Source organism: Argentina anserina, chromosome 3, assembly GCF_933775445.1.
Source record: "Argentina anserina chromosome 3, drPotAnse1.1, whole genome shotgun sequence".
Classification (NCBI taxonomy): Eukaryota; Viridiplantae; Streptophyta; class Magnoliopsida; order Rosales; family Rosaceae; genus Argentina; species Argentina anserina.
In genome coordinates, this window is record NC_065874.1 from 16670925 (window position 1) to 16691692 (window position 20768).

The 20768-nt window shown below is 35.9% G+C and overlaps 1 protein-coding gene across 1 annotated transcript; it reads right to left on the reverse strand.

Annotated features, from left to right (window-relative positions):
* Positions 1 to 1825: 1825 nt before the first annotated feature.
* Positions 1826 to 19875, reverse strand: LOC126787177 (uncharacterized). The gene is given in 3 exon segments (XM_050513099.1): positions 1826 to 2530; positions 4931 to 5047; positions 19600 to 19875. Coding segments are annotated over 3 exon segments (1098 nt in total).
* Positions 19876 to 20768: the final 893 nt, after the last annotated feature.

Genomic DNA, 20768 nt, shown 5'->3' on the forward strand with positions numbered 1-20768 from the left:
ATACAATAAATTTTAATTTTGAGGATTAAAATTAGGAATGGATTAAAATAATAATCTATATGTATATATATAATTACATATTAATGCGATAGTACGAATCTTTGTCTTTGATAAGTCTCCAATTACATGTAATATGACAACACACTTGATTGATCATTATTGCTTTCAAGTTATTCGATATAATAAGATGTAGATGAATTCGCAATGTCATTCATTTTTTTTTTGTTAAATATATACTATCACGTCAAATATGATTGAATTTTAGAAGTGAGAGACAATAATAATTTCAATTTAAATATATACTAAAATGTCTGAACTAATTTCTTGATTATGAAAATAATATATTTACTTGAAAGACAAATCTAATACAAAATTATAATACTTAAACATATAATAACAACCTTAAATCTTAAAATTTAGTCTTATTTGTTAGAAGCGGTTGATGTCACATCGATAAATAATTCAATTTTTCAAGGTTAAAATTTTAACCTTAAGGCTATTTTAGCATTTTGGGTTGGAGATGACCTAACTCCCTAGATAGTGGCAGATCCAGGAAATTTTGCCAGCCAAGGCAAGAATTGCATCACTTGGAAATGTAATTTTCTTCAATTAAAAAAAATCAGTACAACCATGCTATCAACAACGATACGGTAATTGTCCACAACGTGATTTCATGTTTTGAAAACGCTGCATTATAGCATCATTACTAACACTATTGAATACATCTTTCTCAATATAAATAAGCAAACTATCATTCAACCATTGACCTCTCATTCTATTATGAAGTGGATTCTTCACAATGTTCATAGCTGAGAATACTATTTCCACTGAAGCAGTCGCAATTGGTAGAACTAAAGCCAAAGTTAGAAGCTTGTACACTGATACATGTGTTTTCTTGTCTCCACTAATTTTTTTTCAAGACTACTGATCCCTTTTAGTTGAGAAAAATTATTGTTGGATCGCATATCATTAACATAAATATCAAGCTTGTCTTCAAGTGATAACACATCTATTTCAGAAAAATCTCTTGGATAAATTTTAGCAAGACGAAGGAACTTTTGATTGTCAAAAACAACAAATAAATCATCTGGACTTAAACTTGAAACACAAATCAGAAGCTCAGAATTTATCTCATTAAATCGATCATTCAAGTCTGAAAGTTGTCTATCAATCACAAAATTAAAAGACATCCACTCGATAATGATGAATGACCGTTAACTTTTCAGCCCTACGCTGTGATTTCCCTTGAGCAACAAAAAGATCATCCATATTTGGAATCTTGATACCATGCTTGTCACAAAATGAATAGACCTTGTGAAGGAAATTATCCCATTCACATTCTTCCTCCCTCATTCTTTGTAGTTGTTGCTTTCTTGCTTGCCTTCACCAAATCCATAGCATTGACAATATCTTGATCATTTCTCTATAATGCTTGTCATAAATCATTTGTCACCACCCAACACTTCTCATTAAAAACAAAAAAAAAATATAAAGTCAAATGGTTGCATTTGTGTTACCAACATATTGCATTCCCCTCTTTGATCAACCTATGTCCCATCTTCACTAATCATTTCAATCACATTAATATGCAATGGAAGAAAACATAGAGATAATTCTTAGTAAGGTACCATAATGTGATCCCCAACGTGTATCACCCGCACGTTTAAGAGTAGTTTCTTGATTCAATCCTCTTCCAATTGGAAGCTCATTATTTTGAAGAGCTTTTGTGAGTTCATTTTGTTACTGCTCCCGAAGAAGATCATGACATTTACATGATACTCCAACAAGGTTAACCACTCTTGTCACTAAGAAAAAAATGAGGCAACTACAACATGATTTTAGCTAGAGCAACAAGAGCAAGTTGAAGTTGATGTGCAAAACAATGAACATAAAAGGCACAATCATTTTCTTTCAAGGTAAGTTTCATAAGACCATTGAACTCACCTTGCATACTACTAGCCCTATCATAGCTTTGTCCTCGCAAATTGGATATGCTCAACCCATTTCTGGAAAATTGCTCATCTATTGCAAGTTTTAAGGACCGTGCATCAATACATTTAACATGTATTATGCCAACAAAATTCTCAATTACTTCACCTTTATTATTTACATATCGAAGAACAACTGTCATTTGCTCTTTTACTGAACTATCCCGAGTTTCATCAACCAAAATAGAAAATGGTGCATTACCCATGTCAAACATGATTGCATTAAGAGTTTTAACAACAGCTGCATTTATAATATCTTTTTGTATAGCAGGTGATTTCAATTGTAGATTTTCAGAAGCATTATGAAAGGCGACAACCTTCACACTATCATTATGTTCAGCAAGAAATTATAGAAGCCCAAGAAAGTTTTATTTGTTGCTTGAAGATTCAGATTCATCATGACCACGAAAAACAAGACCTTGCCAAAAAAAGAAATGAACATAATCAATTGAAGCATTCAAAAGAGTGTAATAGTTCTGCTTAGAGGCTTCAACTTGACAACTAATAACTGACTCCAAATGCTGTTTTTGATTCATAAGAGCCTGTAAATTCAGTATAGCTTGGTTATGAACACTACCAACAGTTTTAACATGCTCTTTAAGTCCCTATTTTTTTCTTCCAATTGTTGTAACCTTTAGTAGTAAATGTATCATTGCCTCCTTGATCACCATATTCTAGTCTAAAAAGATAACAACTGAGGCAAAACAAAGCATATTTCTCTATGTTATTCTCTAACCAGTCAAGATGATCATCAAACTAAAAAGCGTTAAACTTCCATTTAGTTCCATATATCTCTCTTTGGGGAAACTTATCGTTTTGAGGTTGACAAGGACCCTTGAACAAATAATGCCACCTAACTTGATCACGAATAGGATCATAATCCAAGATGCGCTTTCGACGTGCAGGGTCTGAAGGAAATTTTCTAAAATTTCTTCTAGTTCAGTTCTCTTTGAACTTTCACCTCTTTTTCGTAGATGATAAAGGATTTGAAGGTTCCTCTATTCTTGGAAATTTATGAAAGTATATCTCCATCACTGATATCACTATAATCAACAATTGAATTCCAAAATCACAATAGGCCAATATCAATTTGATTCTATAAACTGTAAACTCTTTACATAATAAATTAAACCAAAATATATGTAATCAAATAGCTATTATTGATCATATCAATTTAGGGTTTCATACATCTAAACTATAAGACTAAATTCAACCAATTCAATCAAACTCATTAATCATTCGATCAATTAGGCACTGAGGCAACAAGTAATCTGATAATCAAACATTCAAATAATTCTTGATTCATTAAACAACGAATGAACAAATCAGAAAAAATGAAAGAATGATGAATATGATTGATCGATTAATAGATTTGATTCAAATAAAGTGTATTGATTCAATACTTCAATGATTAAGGGGCTGCCTTTGCGAAGAGAAAAAAAGTTAGGGATGATGTATTGTGTTTTGGATTTGGGGTCTGGGAAACAGAAAAGGTGAGAAGTGCAAGATACACATAAACCAAAATGAGATATGAGGAGTCGACGTGACATCAACCTTTTTAAGATAAAAAAATTGAATTATTTATCGATGTGACATCAACCTTTTTTTTTCAGAGAACTATCGTTTTTTTTTGGAGAAGACAGAGAAAAAAAATTCAAAAGAGGTGTAGCTGTATGCGGTCGTTTTCCACCTTCATCTTTGGATGGATTCTGGCCTTCTTCATCACATTTTTTCCATAAAAAATTCGTATAATATGCCAGCCTCTTAAACCCAGCCTAGGCAGCTGTCTAGTCTCGCCCACACATGGATCCGCCCCTGCCCCTAGAGTCACTATATATATATATATATATATATATTCTAAACATCATGCCTCATTTAGGAAAATACTACATTAGTACCACAATTGTTTACCTCAGCCAAGTTTTGGCTCTTTCAGCCCATTAATACCATTCAATGGTTTCATTTCTCACCAATTTTAAGAGTTAGTTTTGTCCCTTCATTTTCCTCCAATTTTACGTGTTATGCTTAATGTTTTGGTAAGTCATTTGACGCAAAAAAAAACCTTGTTTATCTCAAAATTAGTTATATTATTGCATTTAAATGGTAACTCCCCCATGAAGTCTGCAAAACAACTCCCTTTGATTGGTAACTCAATTTTGAAGTTTAGATATGTAGCGTATACGAACGCTCTTCACAAACTTCAAAAGTAGCAATAGATCAATGATTTGAATATCAAATCTCGCCAAACATTCTTAAATCAAATATGTACACTTATCCGTACATGGATCAAAAGAAAGATAATTACATAACAACTCAAAACAAGAGTTTGTAATGAAAAACAGATTCACCTGTGGTATGACATGCATGCACTTAAATAGTCATAACTTATTCGATACAATAGGTATGGACGGACCGTAATAATTTTTGAAAAGTAGATACCCGTTGTTTTCCATTGATATATGCTTCATAACCCAGTTCATTCTGAGCTGATCACAAAGCTCGGTCGAAATTGACTCAGCTGCAGTTTCCGGACAGGTCTGTCATATTTTACTAAAACAGCTATAACGTACTAAATATAGCAGATATGATCGAATGGTTGATGTTCCTGAAAAATAGATACATAGATATTTCCAATGGTGCCAAATTCACAATTTTCCAACGAGTGAGCTGCCATATAGGTCACATGGAAGTTGACCTACGAATCTAGGCAGATTTAGACATCGCTTCATTAAAGTGTCTTTTGTGTTGGGATTGAGGATTTGATATTATAACATCATGTGATCAAGCATTGACATATGTGTGGGCGCACTCAGCCATCATGTTGGCCTTACGAGTTTAAACTGAATGAGATGTCGAGTCAAGTATATTACAACAAGTACATGCATACATATCGTACTTATATATGGAGAGTTTCATCTCTTAAGACTTATCGTCGCTCATACGGTGGAAACATGTCTTCTCATAACTTCGATTGATTCATGAAATACTAGTTTAACGTCCTTATTGCCTTTAGCCAATCGATGAACAACATCATGAATAATCTTCATCACTTTCGAGACCTAGTATTATCAAGATCATTTCATTCTCAATACAACTGCATGCAATATTGCATATCCCCAAACAGTTATGAGTAAATTACTTACGCGTAACGAGGGCCCTAGCTATAAGCTTTAACTACTTAATTGTCGCTCCTGCTCATCCATTCATGCAGAATAAAAATGGGGTTACGGGGATGTTCAATCCCCTCTAAGCAATAAAAAGTCTTCGAAGTGAATTCTCATGCATTGTCAGGGTGGTGAGCCCTGAGTTTTGAGCAACGAGCTTCGAAAAGTAGCATTTGGCTCTTAGTTCATCAAGAGTCCATCACACTTCATTTTACTATCCCTACCTTAATCAAGTCATCGCACTCCGTGGTCTGGAGGCACTTGAATTAGGTGAAAACCAATCCGTTTTAGGATCTGTATCTACATCTCTTAACTTAGTCCCAACAGAGATGATATGTGACCATAAGCTGCAAATTCAGTTGTTTTGGAAACCACCTAAATGACAAGGTATTATGAGGACAAACCGTCTCATATTTGATTCCTGGACGTTTTGACATTACCTTATAAATGACCAATCTCTTTGTTAAAACTGAATACTACGGCTTTCCAAGAGGCTGTGGCGGTGACATGGGTCGATCATCACCATTAATTCTCACCGGATAACACTTTCCATGTAGGACAATCTACAATGTTGGAATTTTACTTCAACAGAGTATGTATAGTTTGACATCAAACTCATTCAACATTGTCATTCTTCAAGATCTCTCATTTGGATTAGTATTGACATTGAGGCGTCCTCCAATGATAACCATCATCCAAGAAAACAGACAACTGAGTATCATTGATCATAGATCAAGTTGTGCCATAACTCGCATTCAGTAAGTATTATCGAACCAAGTGGTCTATCTACACTTTCGTAAGAGTCATGGCCTACTGACATCATCTACGACATTTGTGGAGTCACCACGTCACCAACAAAGAGTGACTACATGTCAATCTATCGGACATCAATCCTTACAGGCATAGTTGCATCATGTATCTCTAATCTCGTCACTTCCATTTGTAGGACTATTAGGAATATGATGAGGCACAGTAGGACAAACACGCAAAAAACAAGTCGTTAAACTTGAACAAACTTGTTCTTATCTCCCCCTAACGATGGATAGACTGGCTCATTAAGGTCTTTATATAAGTGGGCATAGATTGGAAGTTCATGTCTTATTTAAAGACGAAATTCAACATCAAATAACTCATCATTGTGTGCTTGTGGAGGCGCAATTTGGCACATAAAATATGTGGACAAAAAACCATTAACATAATTCGTTAACAAACATGCATATTGTTAGACTTGAAACACTAATATGCGAATCGTTACAACTATAACATCAATGATGGTGGTATAGATGGATACCGTAAAACAAAACACGCTACAAGCCATAACTTATGGTTCAAATTGTTGGTTGCCTAGGCACATCTGATAGGAGCACAAAGTGTGACGTTCTTAATGTGATTATGCCATATTCTTACTCTTTGTTACCTCTTATTTAGTATGTTTTAGTTTTTTTGTATGAATAAGTGTCTAGGTAGAGCTTATATCAATTATAAGTAAATTGATGATGAAATCGTGCTAAGTGTTAATAATCCTTGTTGAGATATGATTCCTTGTTCGAGTAGGATTCATCCTTTCGTATTTCTTTGTTTCTAATATACTTATTCTTATTAGGAAATACAAATCCATGTTGGAGAAGGAAAGCAATCCTAGTTCCACAAGGAAAGAGAAGAATATACACTTAAAAGCCCAATCCATGCATGAATGAAAATGCTGTCAAGATTTGTAGTTCAACTTCGACGGGCTCCCTTGGATAGCTCAGATTGCATTAGAAGATGTACCTTATATGGATAAAAAGGATTTTGAGTCTAGTTTCTGTAGGATTTGGAATCAAATCAATATCTTATTCCTACAGGGAGATATGACCAAATCATTACTCGGAGGTCAGGTGAGCTCGGCGGAATTATCTCAGCCATTGATTTGCTTTTGATCAAAGGGTTATGAGGGAAACTTGGGACCTTGTTTGTCCTGCATATAGAGCACAAATATGATTAGAATCTCCATAAATCTCTGCACCAAAAAATGTCAAAGAAGGCATGCAGCAAATTAAATGAGAAGAGGCAAGAAAGTCAAAGAAGGCATGCAGCAAATTTAATGAGGAGAGCTAAGAAAAATCAAACATGGCTGCAACAATTAAGACTTTTTCTGCCTCCCTAATTCAAAGGAAGAAACTTGTGCAAAAGAAATCAGCATTAAAGGAGAAAGAAGATATACAATTAATGCAAAAGATATGCAATCTTTATAGAAATCAGAATTCTGGCACTGCAGATCATCCAACTTTGACGAGCTCCCCTGGACAGCTCAGAATGATTGAGAAAGTGCATGATATATGGATGAAAAGCCACGGAAGTCTAGTTGAAATTGCCAGTTGGAATCATCTCAATATCTATTTTCTAGAGAAAGTTATGGCCACAACAAGGGACAAAGGTCAGATCTGCCGAATCTAGGAAACCTCAACCAATTTGGTTTCAACTTTGTGGACTTTGTGGCCATCCTCCCTTGGGTTTCTTCCTCTATATATAGCACCTCAATTCCACATAAGAAGATCATCAACCTTGCTCACAAGACTAGCCAAAGCTCTGCCTTAAACACTACTCAACATTCTCAAAGCCATTCAAGGCGAAAACACCATCTTCCCTTCATTCCATTCGATCCAAAGCGCTACGCCTAGGATTGTCATTCAAGTTGAAGCCGTACTACCTTGTTTTGATACCGCTAAGGAGATTTACAAAGTGTAACTCGTTACTTCTTCACTTATGTTTTCGGTTTGGATTCTTTGTTTGATGTTGTGTTTATGTTTTTGGCTAGTTCCGAATTTGTGGAATACTCTCATGTAGTTTACGATTTTGCAAGATGTTATAAAGTAGTTCTGATTTTGTTGTCTATGATTTCTATGTAGATATCGTGAGTTTATAATTCAATGATTTAATGATTCTCTTTCTTGGGCGATAACTATATGTGATTCAAGGCGCTAAGTTAGTTTTTCATATAGGATTCTTAAGTGTTTTTGATAACTTGTTAAAGTAAGTGACATGCTTGACTTGTTAGTAATCACTAGGAATTAACCATGATCCGTTTGTTATCTAAGATGCGCTAAGTAATTAGATAAGAGATGAATCAATGAAGTGGTAAGATTGAGAATGACATGTTACCTTGTAATTTCTAAGCGCTAAGATAGGATTATCAGGCCATGTTTCGAGTTAGGGATGCGCTAAGTAACCTAGTTCGGCATTAGGTTGTTGTTTGTTCACTCAATACTTGTTCGCTAAGGCTCGGTGTTTGCATAGGATGAGATTATGATTTTGAAGCTACTTTTGACGATTTGTTTGGTGATGTTTATGTGTTGGTTGGTTGATCACATGTATATATTAGTTTAGGATTTATTTTTATGTTCTTGATACGATCCTATATCAAATCTTTATATCTCTTATGAATTCGTTGTTAAATGTTTGTATATACAATGACTTCCTAATTGTTATTCTCTAACTTTTGCATTGCATCTTCATTATTTATTCTAAATGCATTCATTTTGCATCTCATTCATGTTGCATTTTAAAGTCCACGGAATATCATATGACTAAAGGAACATAGTCTCTTAAGGACCTCGTGTCCTATGTTATGTTCGGTAGGTTCTCACTTTCTCTAATGATTTTAATTGAGATTCTACATATTTATAGTGAAGTGACCAGCAATGAGTTCGAGAATATACTACAAGGTTGGACAACAAAATGGTGGAGGAGAAACCCCATAATGTGTCACCTACAAAATGATTGAAAGGAAAACTCGGTCTAAGCTTTTAGACTTTAAACTTAAGCGCTTGTTGGGAGACAACCCAATTAATCTTCTTTTATATTTATTGTTTTTGTTTATTTTTGTTCTTTTTGATTTATTTTGTGCGTGTGTAGCTTAGTTTTCGAGAAAACGTGAAGAGGAGCAAAACATTTTCGTTCAACATAATTTGGCAGAAACAGTCCGTCGACTTCGGAAGACTGTATCTCCCAGATCAGGGGGAGTTGGAATATTTGCTTTATATGGAAACAAAGGTCTTTGAGTCTAGTTTCTGAATCTTTTTACAGAACCGAATTTAGAGGTCTACATCATTCACAGTTGCAATTTGAAGGCAGCAAGGTCGTGTCAGAAATTCAGAACTCGTGCAGTTATAGTCCGAAAACGGCAAAACAGGGAGTACTTCCGGCCTAACTGGGCGGTCGTGCCATACATGGATTGAAAGCTTGTTGTGTTATCTTCAACTTTCATTCAGGACATTTTTTCATTCCGGATCGTTAAATCAACGGAAATGAGGTATAAGGAGGTAAAGGTCATTCCAGTTTTTGATTCTATGAACCTGTTTTTCATGACAAATTTGCAGGGGCATAACTTTCTCCTCATTTGGAGTTAGCGGACGTACTTCATATGCTTGGAAAGCTAGAAACATCAGCTTTCTATTCCCACTGCTATCTTACTGATCGAAGATTATTTTCAAACGTTACGAAGCATGGAATGCAGGCTGTTGGACCGCGCCATGGGGGAGCTTTTCTCATCATTTTCTCAACTTTTTCTCCTGTTTTTATTTTTGTGTTTTTTTTTCTTTCCACTATGCTTTTGTCTTTCATTGTATTATTTATTTTGACATTCATTGAGGACAATGCATGATTCGAGTGTGGGGGAAGGTTTACATGTTAGAGTCATAAAATAAAAAAAATAAAATTTTATTTGTATTTTTTGTTTTGTTTTGAGTCTTAGGTATGCCTTTAACTGTCTAGGATGAGTTGATCTTTGAATGATTGGTTGAAAGATGATCACAAGATTGGAAATTGAACTTAATTGTTATTTGATGGTTAATCGATATGTAGAAATTGTACGAACATGTAGTAGATGAGGATTTTGAAACTTAGGTACATAATGAGCATGTTCCTTGTTTAAATTCATGTAACCTTTGTAAGTTTCGAGCCATATATGTGCTTTCTTTTTGAGTGATATTCTATCGTTTCTTGGCTATATAACCTCATTACATCTATTTTGATCAATTCATATGCCATAGAATTGCAATGAACTAGAGAATGCTAGAACTTACTTTCTGAAACTTTCAAAACTTTTATCATAATATACTCTGATTTTGAAAAGGATTGTTGGATTTTTTTAGGATTCCACCACTTAAACGAAAAAGCCGTATGCCTTATTTGTGCCCTGATTGGGACACCTTAGTATTAACCCATTTGAGCCTACGTTAAACCTTTTCTTTCATCACCAACATGTTAATATCCTTGCTTAGTATAGTTATATCTCTACCCTTGGCTTTGAAAGCTTGGCAGAGCCAATTTCTTGGTGTTAATACGGAGTAATGATTCGATTTAAGTGTGGGGTTATGCTATGTATGTATTTGTGCCGTATAAAAAAAAAGAAATATAGAAAGATGCCGTGAGAAAAAAAGAGAGAAAAATACATGAACACGGCTTGAAAAAAAAAATATAAAGAAGTTATGGCATAGCTATGTTTGATGTGAATTTGGAGTTGTGATGTATTTGTTGAAGGCTCAATAATGTTGTACTTTAGCCTTTGTTCGTTTTCACAATGTTTAGAGTGAAGAATGGGTCCAACATAATAAAATTGGCCCTTGTTTTATGGAGTATGGCGACATAAGGTGAATGATTCTTTGTCTGCTAAGTCTTGAGGATGACCTTTGTGATTCCTTTTACCTAAGAAAATGATATCCTTACCGAGCCTAAGCCTACCTTTTATAAAGATCCGCATGATTCTTAAAATGAGTAGCTCTTGATATGTGGAGTTTGTTTCATGAGTAAGCATATGGTTTTGGTTCATTTGTGCATATGATTGGTATCTTTCATGAGGTTTTCGAATTCACTATGTGTTCATAACTCTTATGTGTGAAAAGCTTTTAAGTTTATGCCATGTTCTTGAGAGAAAATATTCGGAGTGCATATCCCTCGTGAGTTGAATTTGAACTTGTTTTGAACATGAGCTTAATATCGCCTATGTTTCTGCCATGTCTTACTTGTTATGTGAGACCTCATGTTTATTAACCATTGATTCATTCTTTCTATTTCGATTAAGTGTTATTCTTGATGCTATGAGTTTGAATATCTCTGAGACAGAATGTTGAAGGCATTATAGTTGAGTCATTAGTTTAGTTGTATTGATTTTTGTTTTATGTTTTTGTTTCCCTTTTCTAGTGTTTGCTAAGGGACTAGCAAAGTTTAAGTGTGGGGTTGTTGATAGGAGCACAAAGTGTGACGTTCTTAATGTGATTATGTCCTATTCTTACTCTTTGTTACCTCTTATTTAGTATGTTTTAGTTTCTTTTGTATGAATAAGTGTCTAGGTAGAGCTTATATCAATTATAAGTAAATTGATGATGAAATCGTGCTAAGTGTTAATAATCCTTGTTGAGATATGATTCCTTGTTCGAGTAGGATTCATCCTTTCGTATTTCTTTGTTTCTAATATACTTATTCTTATTAGGAAATACAAATCCATGTTGGAGAAGGAAAGCAATCCTAGTTCCACAAGGAAAGAGAAGAATATACACTTAAAAGCCCAATCCATGCAAGAATGAAAATGCTGTCAAGATTTGTAGTCCAACTTCGACGGGCTCCCCTGGATAGCTCCGATTGCATTAGAAGATGTACCTTATATGAATAAAAAGGATTTTTAGTCTAGTTTCTGTAGGATTTGGAATCAAATCAATATCTTATTCCTACAGGGAGATATGACCAAATCATTACTCGGAGGTCAGGTGAGCTCGGCGGAATTATCTCAGCCATTGATTTGCTTTTGATCAAAGGGTTATGAGGGAAACTTGGGACCTTGTTTGTCCTGCATATAGAGCACAAATATGATCAGAATCTCCATAAATCTCTGCACCAAAGAATGTCAAAGAAGGCATGCAGCAAATTAAATGAGAAGAGGCAAGAAAGTCAAAGAAGGCATGCAGCAAATTTAATGAGGAGAGCTAAGAAAAATCAAACGTGGCTGCAACAATTAAGACTTTTTCTGCCTCCCTAATTCAAAGGAAGAAACTTGTGCAAAAGAAATCAGCATTAAAGGAGGAAGAAGATATACAATTAATGCAAAAGATATGCAATCTTTATAGAAATCAGAATTATGGCACTGCAGATCATCCAACTTTGACGAGCTCCCCTGGACAGCTCAGAATGATTGAGAAAGTGCATGATATATGGATGAAAAGCCACGGAAGTCTAGTTGAAATTGCCAGTTGGAATCATCTCAATATCTATTTTCTAGAGAAAGTTATGGCCACAACAAGGGACAAAGGTCAGATCTGCCGAATCTAGGAAACCTCAACCAATTTGGTTTCAACTTTGTGGACTTTGTGGCCATCCTCCCTTGGGTTTCTTCCTCTATATATAGCACCTCAATTCCACATAAGAAGATCATCAACCTTGCTCACAAGACTAGCCAAAGCTCTTCCTTAAACACTACTCATCATCCTCAAAGCCATTCAAGGCGAAAACACCATCTTCCCTTCATTCCATTCGATCCAAAGCGCTACGCCTAGGATTGTCATTCAAGTTGAAGCCGTACTACCTTGTTTTGATACCGCTAAGGAGATTTACAAAGTGTAACTCGTTACTTCTTCACTTATGTTTTCGGTTTGGATTCTTTGTTTGATGTTGTGTTTATGTTTTTGGCTAGTTCCGAATTTGTGGAATACTCTCATGTAGTTTACGATTTTGCAAGATGTTATAAAGTAGTTCTGATTTTGTTGTCTATGATTTCTATGTAGATATCGTGAGTTTATAATTCAATGATTTAATGATTCTCTTTCTTGGGCGATAACTATATGTGATTCAAGGCGCTAAGTTAGTTTTTCATATAGGATTCTTAAGTGTTTTTGATAACTTGTTAAAGTAAGTGACATGCTTGACTTGTTAGTAATCACTAGGAATTAACCATGATCCGTTTGTTATCTAAGATGCGCTAAGTAATTAGATAAGAGATGAATCAATGAAGTGGTAAGATTGAGAATGACATGTTACCTTGTAATTTCTAAGCGCTAAGATAGGATTATCAGGCCATGTTTCGAGTTAGGGATGCGCTAAGTAACCTAGTTCGGCATTAGGTTGTTGTTTGTTCACTCAATACTTGTCCGCTAAGGCTCGGTGTTTGCATAGGATGAGATTATGATTTTGAAGCTACTTTTGACGATTTGTTTGGTGATGTTTATGTGTTGGTTGGTTGATCACATGTATATATTAGTTTAGGATTTATTTTTATGTTCTTGATACGATCCTATATCAAATCTTTATATCTCTTATGAATTCGTTGTTAAATGTTTGTGATTCTTTACCCTGGTTGGATCCCCGGTTTATGAACGATACCCTCTTGCTTTATACTTCTAACGATGCTTACAGGGTTAATATTGATCTCGAGTAATCGAACCGTTTTAGGATCTGTATCTACATCTCTTAACTTAGTCCCAACAGAGATGATATGTGACCATAAACTGCAAATTCAGTTGTTTTGGAAACCACCTAAATGACAAGGTATTATGAGGACAAACCGTCTCATATTTGATTCCTGGGCGTTTCGAGTCAAGTATATTACAACAAGTACATGCATACATATCGTACTTATATATGGAGAGTTTCATCTCTTAAGACTTATCGTCGCTCATACGGTGGAAACATGTCTTCTCATAACTTCGATTGATTCATGAAATACTAGTTTAACGTCCTTATTGCCTTTAGCCAATCGATGAACAACATCATGAATAATCTTCATCACTTTCGAGACCTAGTATTATCAAGATCATTTCATTCTCAATACAACTGCATGCAATATTGCATATCCCCAAACAGTTATGAGTAAATTACTTACGCGTAACGAGGGCCCTAGCTATAAGCTTTAACTACTTAATTGTCGCTCCTGCTCATCCATTCATGCAGAATAAAAATGGGGTTACGGGGATGTTCAATCCCCTCTAAGCAATAAAAAGTCTTCGAAGTGAATTCTCATGCATTGTCAGGGTGGTGAGCCCTGAGTTTTGAGCAACGAGCTTCGAAAAGTAGCATTTGGCTCTTAGTTCATCAAGAGTCCATCACACTTCATTTTACTATCCCTACCTTAATCAAGTCATCGCACTCCGTGGTCTGGAGGCACTTGAATTAGGTGAAAACCAATCCGTTTTAGGATCTGTATCTACATCTCTTAACTTAGTCCCAACAGAGATGATATGTGACCATAAGCTGCAAATTCAGTTGTTTTGGAAACCACCTAAATGACAAGGTATTATGAGGACAAACCGTCTCATATTTGATTCCTGGACGTTTTGACATTACCTTATAAATGACCAATCTCTTTGTTAAAACTGAATACTACGGCTTTCCAAGAGGCTGTGGCGGTGACATGGGTCGATCATCACCATTAATTCTCACCGGATAACACTTTCCATGTAGGACAATCTACAATGTTGGAATTTTACTTCAACAGAGTATGTATAGTTTGACATCAAACTCATTCAACATTGTCATTCTTCAAGATCTCTCATTTGGATTAGTATTGACATTGAGGCGTCCTCCAATGATAACCATCATCCAAGAAAACAGACAACTGAGTATCATTGATCATAGATCAAGTTGTGCCATAACTCGCATTCAGTAAGTATTATCGAACCAAGTGGTCTATCTACACTTTCGTAAGAGTCATGGCCTACTGACATCATCTACGACATTTGTGGAGTCACCACGTCACCAACAAAGAGTGACTACATGTCAATCTATCGGACATCAATCCTTACAGGCATAGTTGCATCATGTATCTCTAATCTCGTCACTTCCATTTGTAGGACTATTAGGAATATGATGAGGCACAGTAGGACAAACACGCAAAAAACAAGTCGTTAAACTTGAACAAACTTGTTCTTATCTCCCCCTAACGATGGATAGACTGGCTCATTAAGGTCTTTATATAAGTGGGCATAGATTGGAAGTTCATGTCTTATTTAAAGACGAAATTCAACATCAAATAACTCATCATTGTGTGCTTGTGGAGGCGCAATTTGGCACATAAAATATGTGGACAAAAAACCATTAACATAATTCGTTAACAAACATGCATATTGTTAGACTTGAAACACTAATATGCGAATCGTTACAACTATAACATCAATGATGGTGGTATAGATGGATACCGTAAAACAAAACACGCTACAAGCCATAACTTATGGTTCAAATTGTTGGTTGCCTAGGCACATCAACAACCAATATTGAACCTCTGTTTTACACTTCCTTAAATGGTTCACTGACTTTCCGAACCCCGAATGCTACGAAATATTAGGAGCAAGTAAAGAAGGGTGTTAGGAATTCAATGCCACTAGACTCACTGCCGGAACCGGTCTGAAAGGTACCAAACCGGCCGAAATACTCATCGGAGGTCAGTGACAACTTGTGTCGAGAGGTCACAATGTTCCAGATATCCAAATAGGCTCACATTTTTTTAGTAGTAGCCTTAGATGTTAGAAATCAGTGGCCGCAAGTAGCACCTCAATAGCCCACCTAAAATTAGGTGAACCGGTCCTCACCATGACAAGTCCGCAATCTGTGAATTCTGAAATGTTAGTCGTTTTCGACTTTTGTCATTGTTTTGGTTGCTCCATATCATCTAAGTGTTATGGTTTGAGTTTAACCATGATATATGTATCATCACAACATATTTTTATCCTCAAAGTGAATCATGATAAGCCAATTTCGACTTTCATCTTATGTCTCATACTCTTTAGCGTATGAGGGTATATGTTACTCCTAAATTTTAATTTTGCTAAACAATAGGCTTGGAGATTGAGCATAGTCAATGAAGGATCATAGAGGGGGCTTCTTCAAATGATAATGCATAGATTACATCTCCATTACTTTGGAAGAATTTTATTGATCTGTTGAACTTCTTTGCCCAAAAGAATAGCATAAACGAGTCATCGATTCATTATTTTGAATCAGAGTATCGTGAAAGAATACAATGCACACTATTTCGACTCATGAAATGCGCTACATCATTAGAAGCGATACATACGAACTCATTTGTAAGTGATAAATAATGTTTGCACAAGGATTGTCTTCAAGTAGCTTATCGTCTCACCAATTTTTATATATGCTATCATTGTGAATTCATCAACATAGATAACTATTATGACAAAAACCATTTCATAGGTTCAATTGCTCTCTTGATGCATAAAAGCATGTGACTTGAATCATAATGTTGTAAGGCATTTAAACTTGAGCACCTAAAACGCTCTTGATTCTATGTGTGATGATCTCGTCATCATAGTCACAATGAATTAAAACTAAAATCCATTAATAGTTTTCATTTAGCTATGCACTTAACATCTTTTTAACATATTCATAAACAAGAATATAGAGACAAGTAGTCTTATGTTAAGACATAAATATTACAAAACAAAGCTCGACAAGTGCATTGATATAGTCTCGAATGGCCGTTTAACGTTACTTAAGGGTTGTAGACCCTCAAACGTCATTCATGAGTGATTTTGACATGCAAATATCATCCATATACACTATAGATCCAAATACAAAGATCAGTGTTGTCTAAACATACCCAAAAAAAGTATTTTCGGCGTCAAAAAATTAGAGCAAAAAAGGCTAAGAGTTCGTGAGGAGGCCGTGAGTGGGAGGCTGCGGAGACCGTGCGGGGGGCTGTGTAAGGGCTGCAGGGGGGGCTTGCAGGGGGCTGCCAATGGCCCTTGGCTCAGCCAATTTTTTTGTGATGCCATTAGGGGTAAAAAGGGGCAGCCGAAGAAACATCTTGGGAATACTGCCAAGGTCGTTGCTCGCGAACCTGTTATCGTTTGCCACTCCCATAATCTTGTACGAGCGTTAGTTCAATTCGAACTTTGTGAAAACATCACCATATTTTGAAACGGTGGAATATATAGTGCATTACATGGCGTGTAACACTACAAATCATCACCAAAACAAGGTGGAAACATGTCATAACAAGACATCAATCAAGGCTTCATCATGTCAATGAGGCATAAATATGCTACAACAAGCATTGTCGGTTCAAAATAAAGCCAAGAGCAAATGCTCATGGCTCGGAGTCCTTCGGCGTTTTGCAATGCTAGTTTACAAAATGTTGATCAAAATCAATAAATGATGACCTAATCCGCCAAAGATTATGGAGAACCGAAACATATGTATAATAACAACATCAAATATCATTTAAGTGTGCATTGCGCCACACAAAGATCATGTAAGCCGGACTTATGCCACAATTAAACCATGGACTTATGTAGGTAGTGTCATATAGTATGTAATGCGTTACATTGCATTAACATATTGCTTTTGATAATGAAACTATAAATGCATCGAGACATTTTCGTATGTTCGTTTACTTGAACTAGATGAGAATTTTTAGCCAACAATTGGATTGAGATCTTGACCATGAACCAATTTAAAGTGTAATGACTAAGTAACTATAGTCACACTTGTGTGGTGAATACATTCATAAAAACTTTGGAAAATACACGGATTTATAGTCATTCAGACTATTAACCGAAGCATTTATGCCTCATTATTTTCTTTTAATAACCGCAATGTATAATTGCTTTAAAAATCCGTAATAGTGAGAATATATTCTCATGGTCTTCCATATAATAAGTATCTTGTTTCAAGAACTTCTCATATCTAGCTCTTGTATATTTTGACCATTATGTTTCTGCCTTTCAATAAACGATGTTGCATCAAATGAAATTAATTCGGACTAGGTGCATAAACACATCCAACATGAAAATGTTAAATTTAAGGCGCATGTTGCAGTCAATAAGAGGGAAGATTAATTAGTATCAATAAGATACAACTCCCAAGTACTGAATTGAAGGTCAAGTCTCAAATTATGGTAACTCAATTCAATAAACCATGACAATTTCCGTCACAATGGTATAAGTGACAATTTCAGTCACAAACCGGTGGTATAAGCGACAATTTTCGTCGCAAACCAATGTTTGTCCCATTTTTTTCAAACTTGTAGCTACACACAACGGCTACGGATGGTAACAGCGGCATTCCTAGCCGCTTCGAAAACTCAGTACCAAGAGAATCATATCCCTGTATACCGCCTGAGAAGCGAAAAAATCGGGTTAAAAATGAAAAAGGAGGTTGAAAGTCCCCGATGAAAGACAAAATTCAGAGGAATTTAAATTTACATGAAAGCAGCAATGTTAAATAAAACATACTTGGTTGTTTACCAAATGAACAGCGTATACGTGTTTCTATTGCTTGATTCCACGATCATGGTATAAGCGACGCGCACAAGACAAGACGTTGTCGGCACGATCTTCTGGAGGGGACCAATACATGCTAAAAGACGCCGGTGGTTTGGAGAAGAGACGTCGGGGCTAGAAAACCTGGTTAGGGGCTCCGACGACATGCTCTGATTGATGCAGTGGGTGCCAAAGCAATTTTCTGGGTGCCCAAAGCAAGAAACGAAAATCTGGTTTTCTTTTATTTTTCTTTCTACGATTTTTTTCAGCAAATGAATTTCTTCATGATATTTCTTCTTCTTGTGTCGAATTTTTTCATGACATAATGAATTTATGTCTTCTTCTGTCAAATTATTTTCATGACAGAAGGAATTTTTTTTCAAAAATTAGGGTTTTAGACCTAGAAACTCAGGGTTAGAACTACGTGCTGATAACGTGTTACAGAAGAATGTAATACACATCAAATAGGGAGAAATATCATCTTTATTCATTGATAAGGATGCCTTATATATATGCATTACATTGAGTATCCCGTTGAATAAGAGATTATATATCATTCCTTATCTAGACTAACTTATACTAATTAGGACAAGATATACCAGAAGATTACGGAGAGTAATTCTCCTACCACAAGGTATTCGATCACGATTTTAAATTATCCTTTCTTTATTCAGAAGTTTGTCAACTTTTAAATTAAGATTTCAATTCCCGGCCAATTGATCGATCAAATTTATAAGTTTTTCATGTGTTTTTTTTTTGGACATGCAAAAGATAGTTAGTTTCATTAACTAGGCCAGAAGACACATATATTATAAGTTGTCTTGAACCTAAGTGAATATTGGTGGTAACACTACCACCCTCAACAAGCATCCAAACATATAACAGGTAATTTTCATTATAAGATAAACACAAATAAATCTAAACTACTGAGGACAAATAGAGCATTCCATTAAACCCCTGTATAAAATATTATTATCACTTAAAGACGTCAATTGGTGCATGTGCAACAAATACTATCTAGAGTAAAACAACTAAGATTCATCCGCGTATAGCTTAGATAAAAGACAAAGGAATCTAGCAACCCGTTACCCTTGTTGAGGCTAATCAAATTTTTTTTGAGGGCCTGATAAAGACCAAATTCCCAAACTAAACCCACTTGAGTTTGAGCCTAGATTCATGCTTATGAACACGAGCCCACACTCAAACCCTAGAAGATTTATGCCTCTGCCAAACAGCGGTCACCTTCCTATCCAGTAGCGAAATTCGACTAGCCGCCGCTACCTGCTTTGGCGAAACACCTGCATCACGTGACCAAACCTCCCATGGCAGCGCTGACATCAATTTTGATGCCATTGTCACCATCTCCAACAAACCCGCAACTGCTAAAACCTTATTTGATGAGAGTTTCCGGCCTTCCTCCTTTCCTAAGTTAAACCTGGTTCTTTGATCCACTTGGAATCCTTGTAGCAATTCCGGATCCATGTGGCTTCGCTGGAGAAGCCATCACCTATCCTAGCTCAAGTCACCACAAATTCGCTATGTCTTGACCAGAAGAGCTGGAAGCTCATCACTCGTGATGCGAAACCTTGTTTCACCTCTCGAAAACACACCTAAATACCCAGAGCATTTAAGCAATAATTGTTATTTTATGTGTTTAATTACTTCTAGGTCTTGATTGAAGTATGAAGCTATGAACCAATCCTAAGTATTTCAGGCACTTGGTATGAATACCAAACTTATCTATTACAAATATGGTTTGAAAAGTACGTTGACTCCATCTGTTTTTTTTTTCCTCTCTTCAAGAGTGCTACTGAATCTAATATTATACTACATGACTTTTTCCTCAAAACTGAGTTGGTTTGCAGCACTCCCTAGCCCTACCCTTGTTCTCTGCTTGCTCTTGGTTAGATGCATTTGGTGGAATTTTGGCGAGCTGATTGGGTATGTAGGGGATCTTGGTGTTGAACTGTTGATGGTTGAGTGGTGGAAACCACAAGGCCTTCTTGGCTAGTCCTGGTCTCCGACCACAACAACGGCAGGATAGGCGGCGGTATGGCCGACGACTGCTCTCTCCACAATTCCCTTTGATGGGGCTTTGGGCCTCTTCTAGGTGTACATTACTTTAGGCCTATGTTCTTTTGTTTGGCTAGACTCGGAAAAAAACAAATATGCACGACTCCAATGGAACGATTATGTTAAGTTTTGTCTCCTCTGCCCTTACATTAAAAATGTAATTGATCAAGAGACTTCACTTTAAGGTTTGCATCGTAGAGACGACTTAGGTTTTTTAAGGTTGTTTCGCATATTTCAATTTTTTCTGGTCCATGAAGTCGTTATATGTACATGTAACCTACCTTACATTTGATCAATAAATC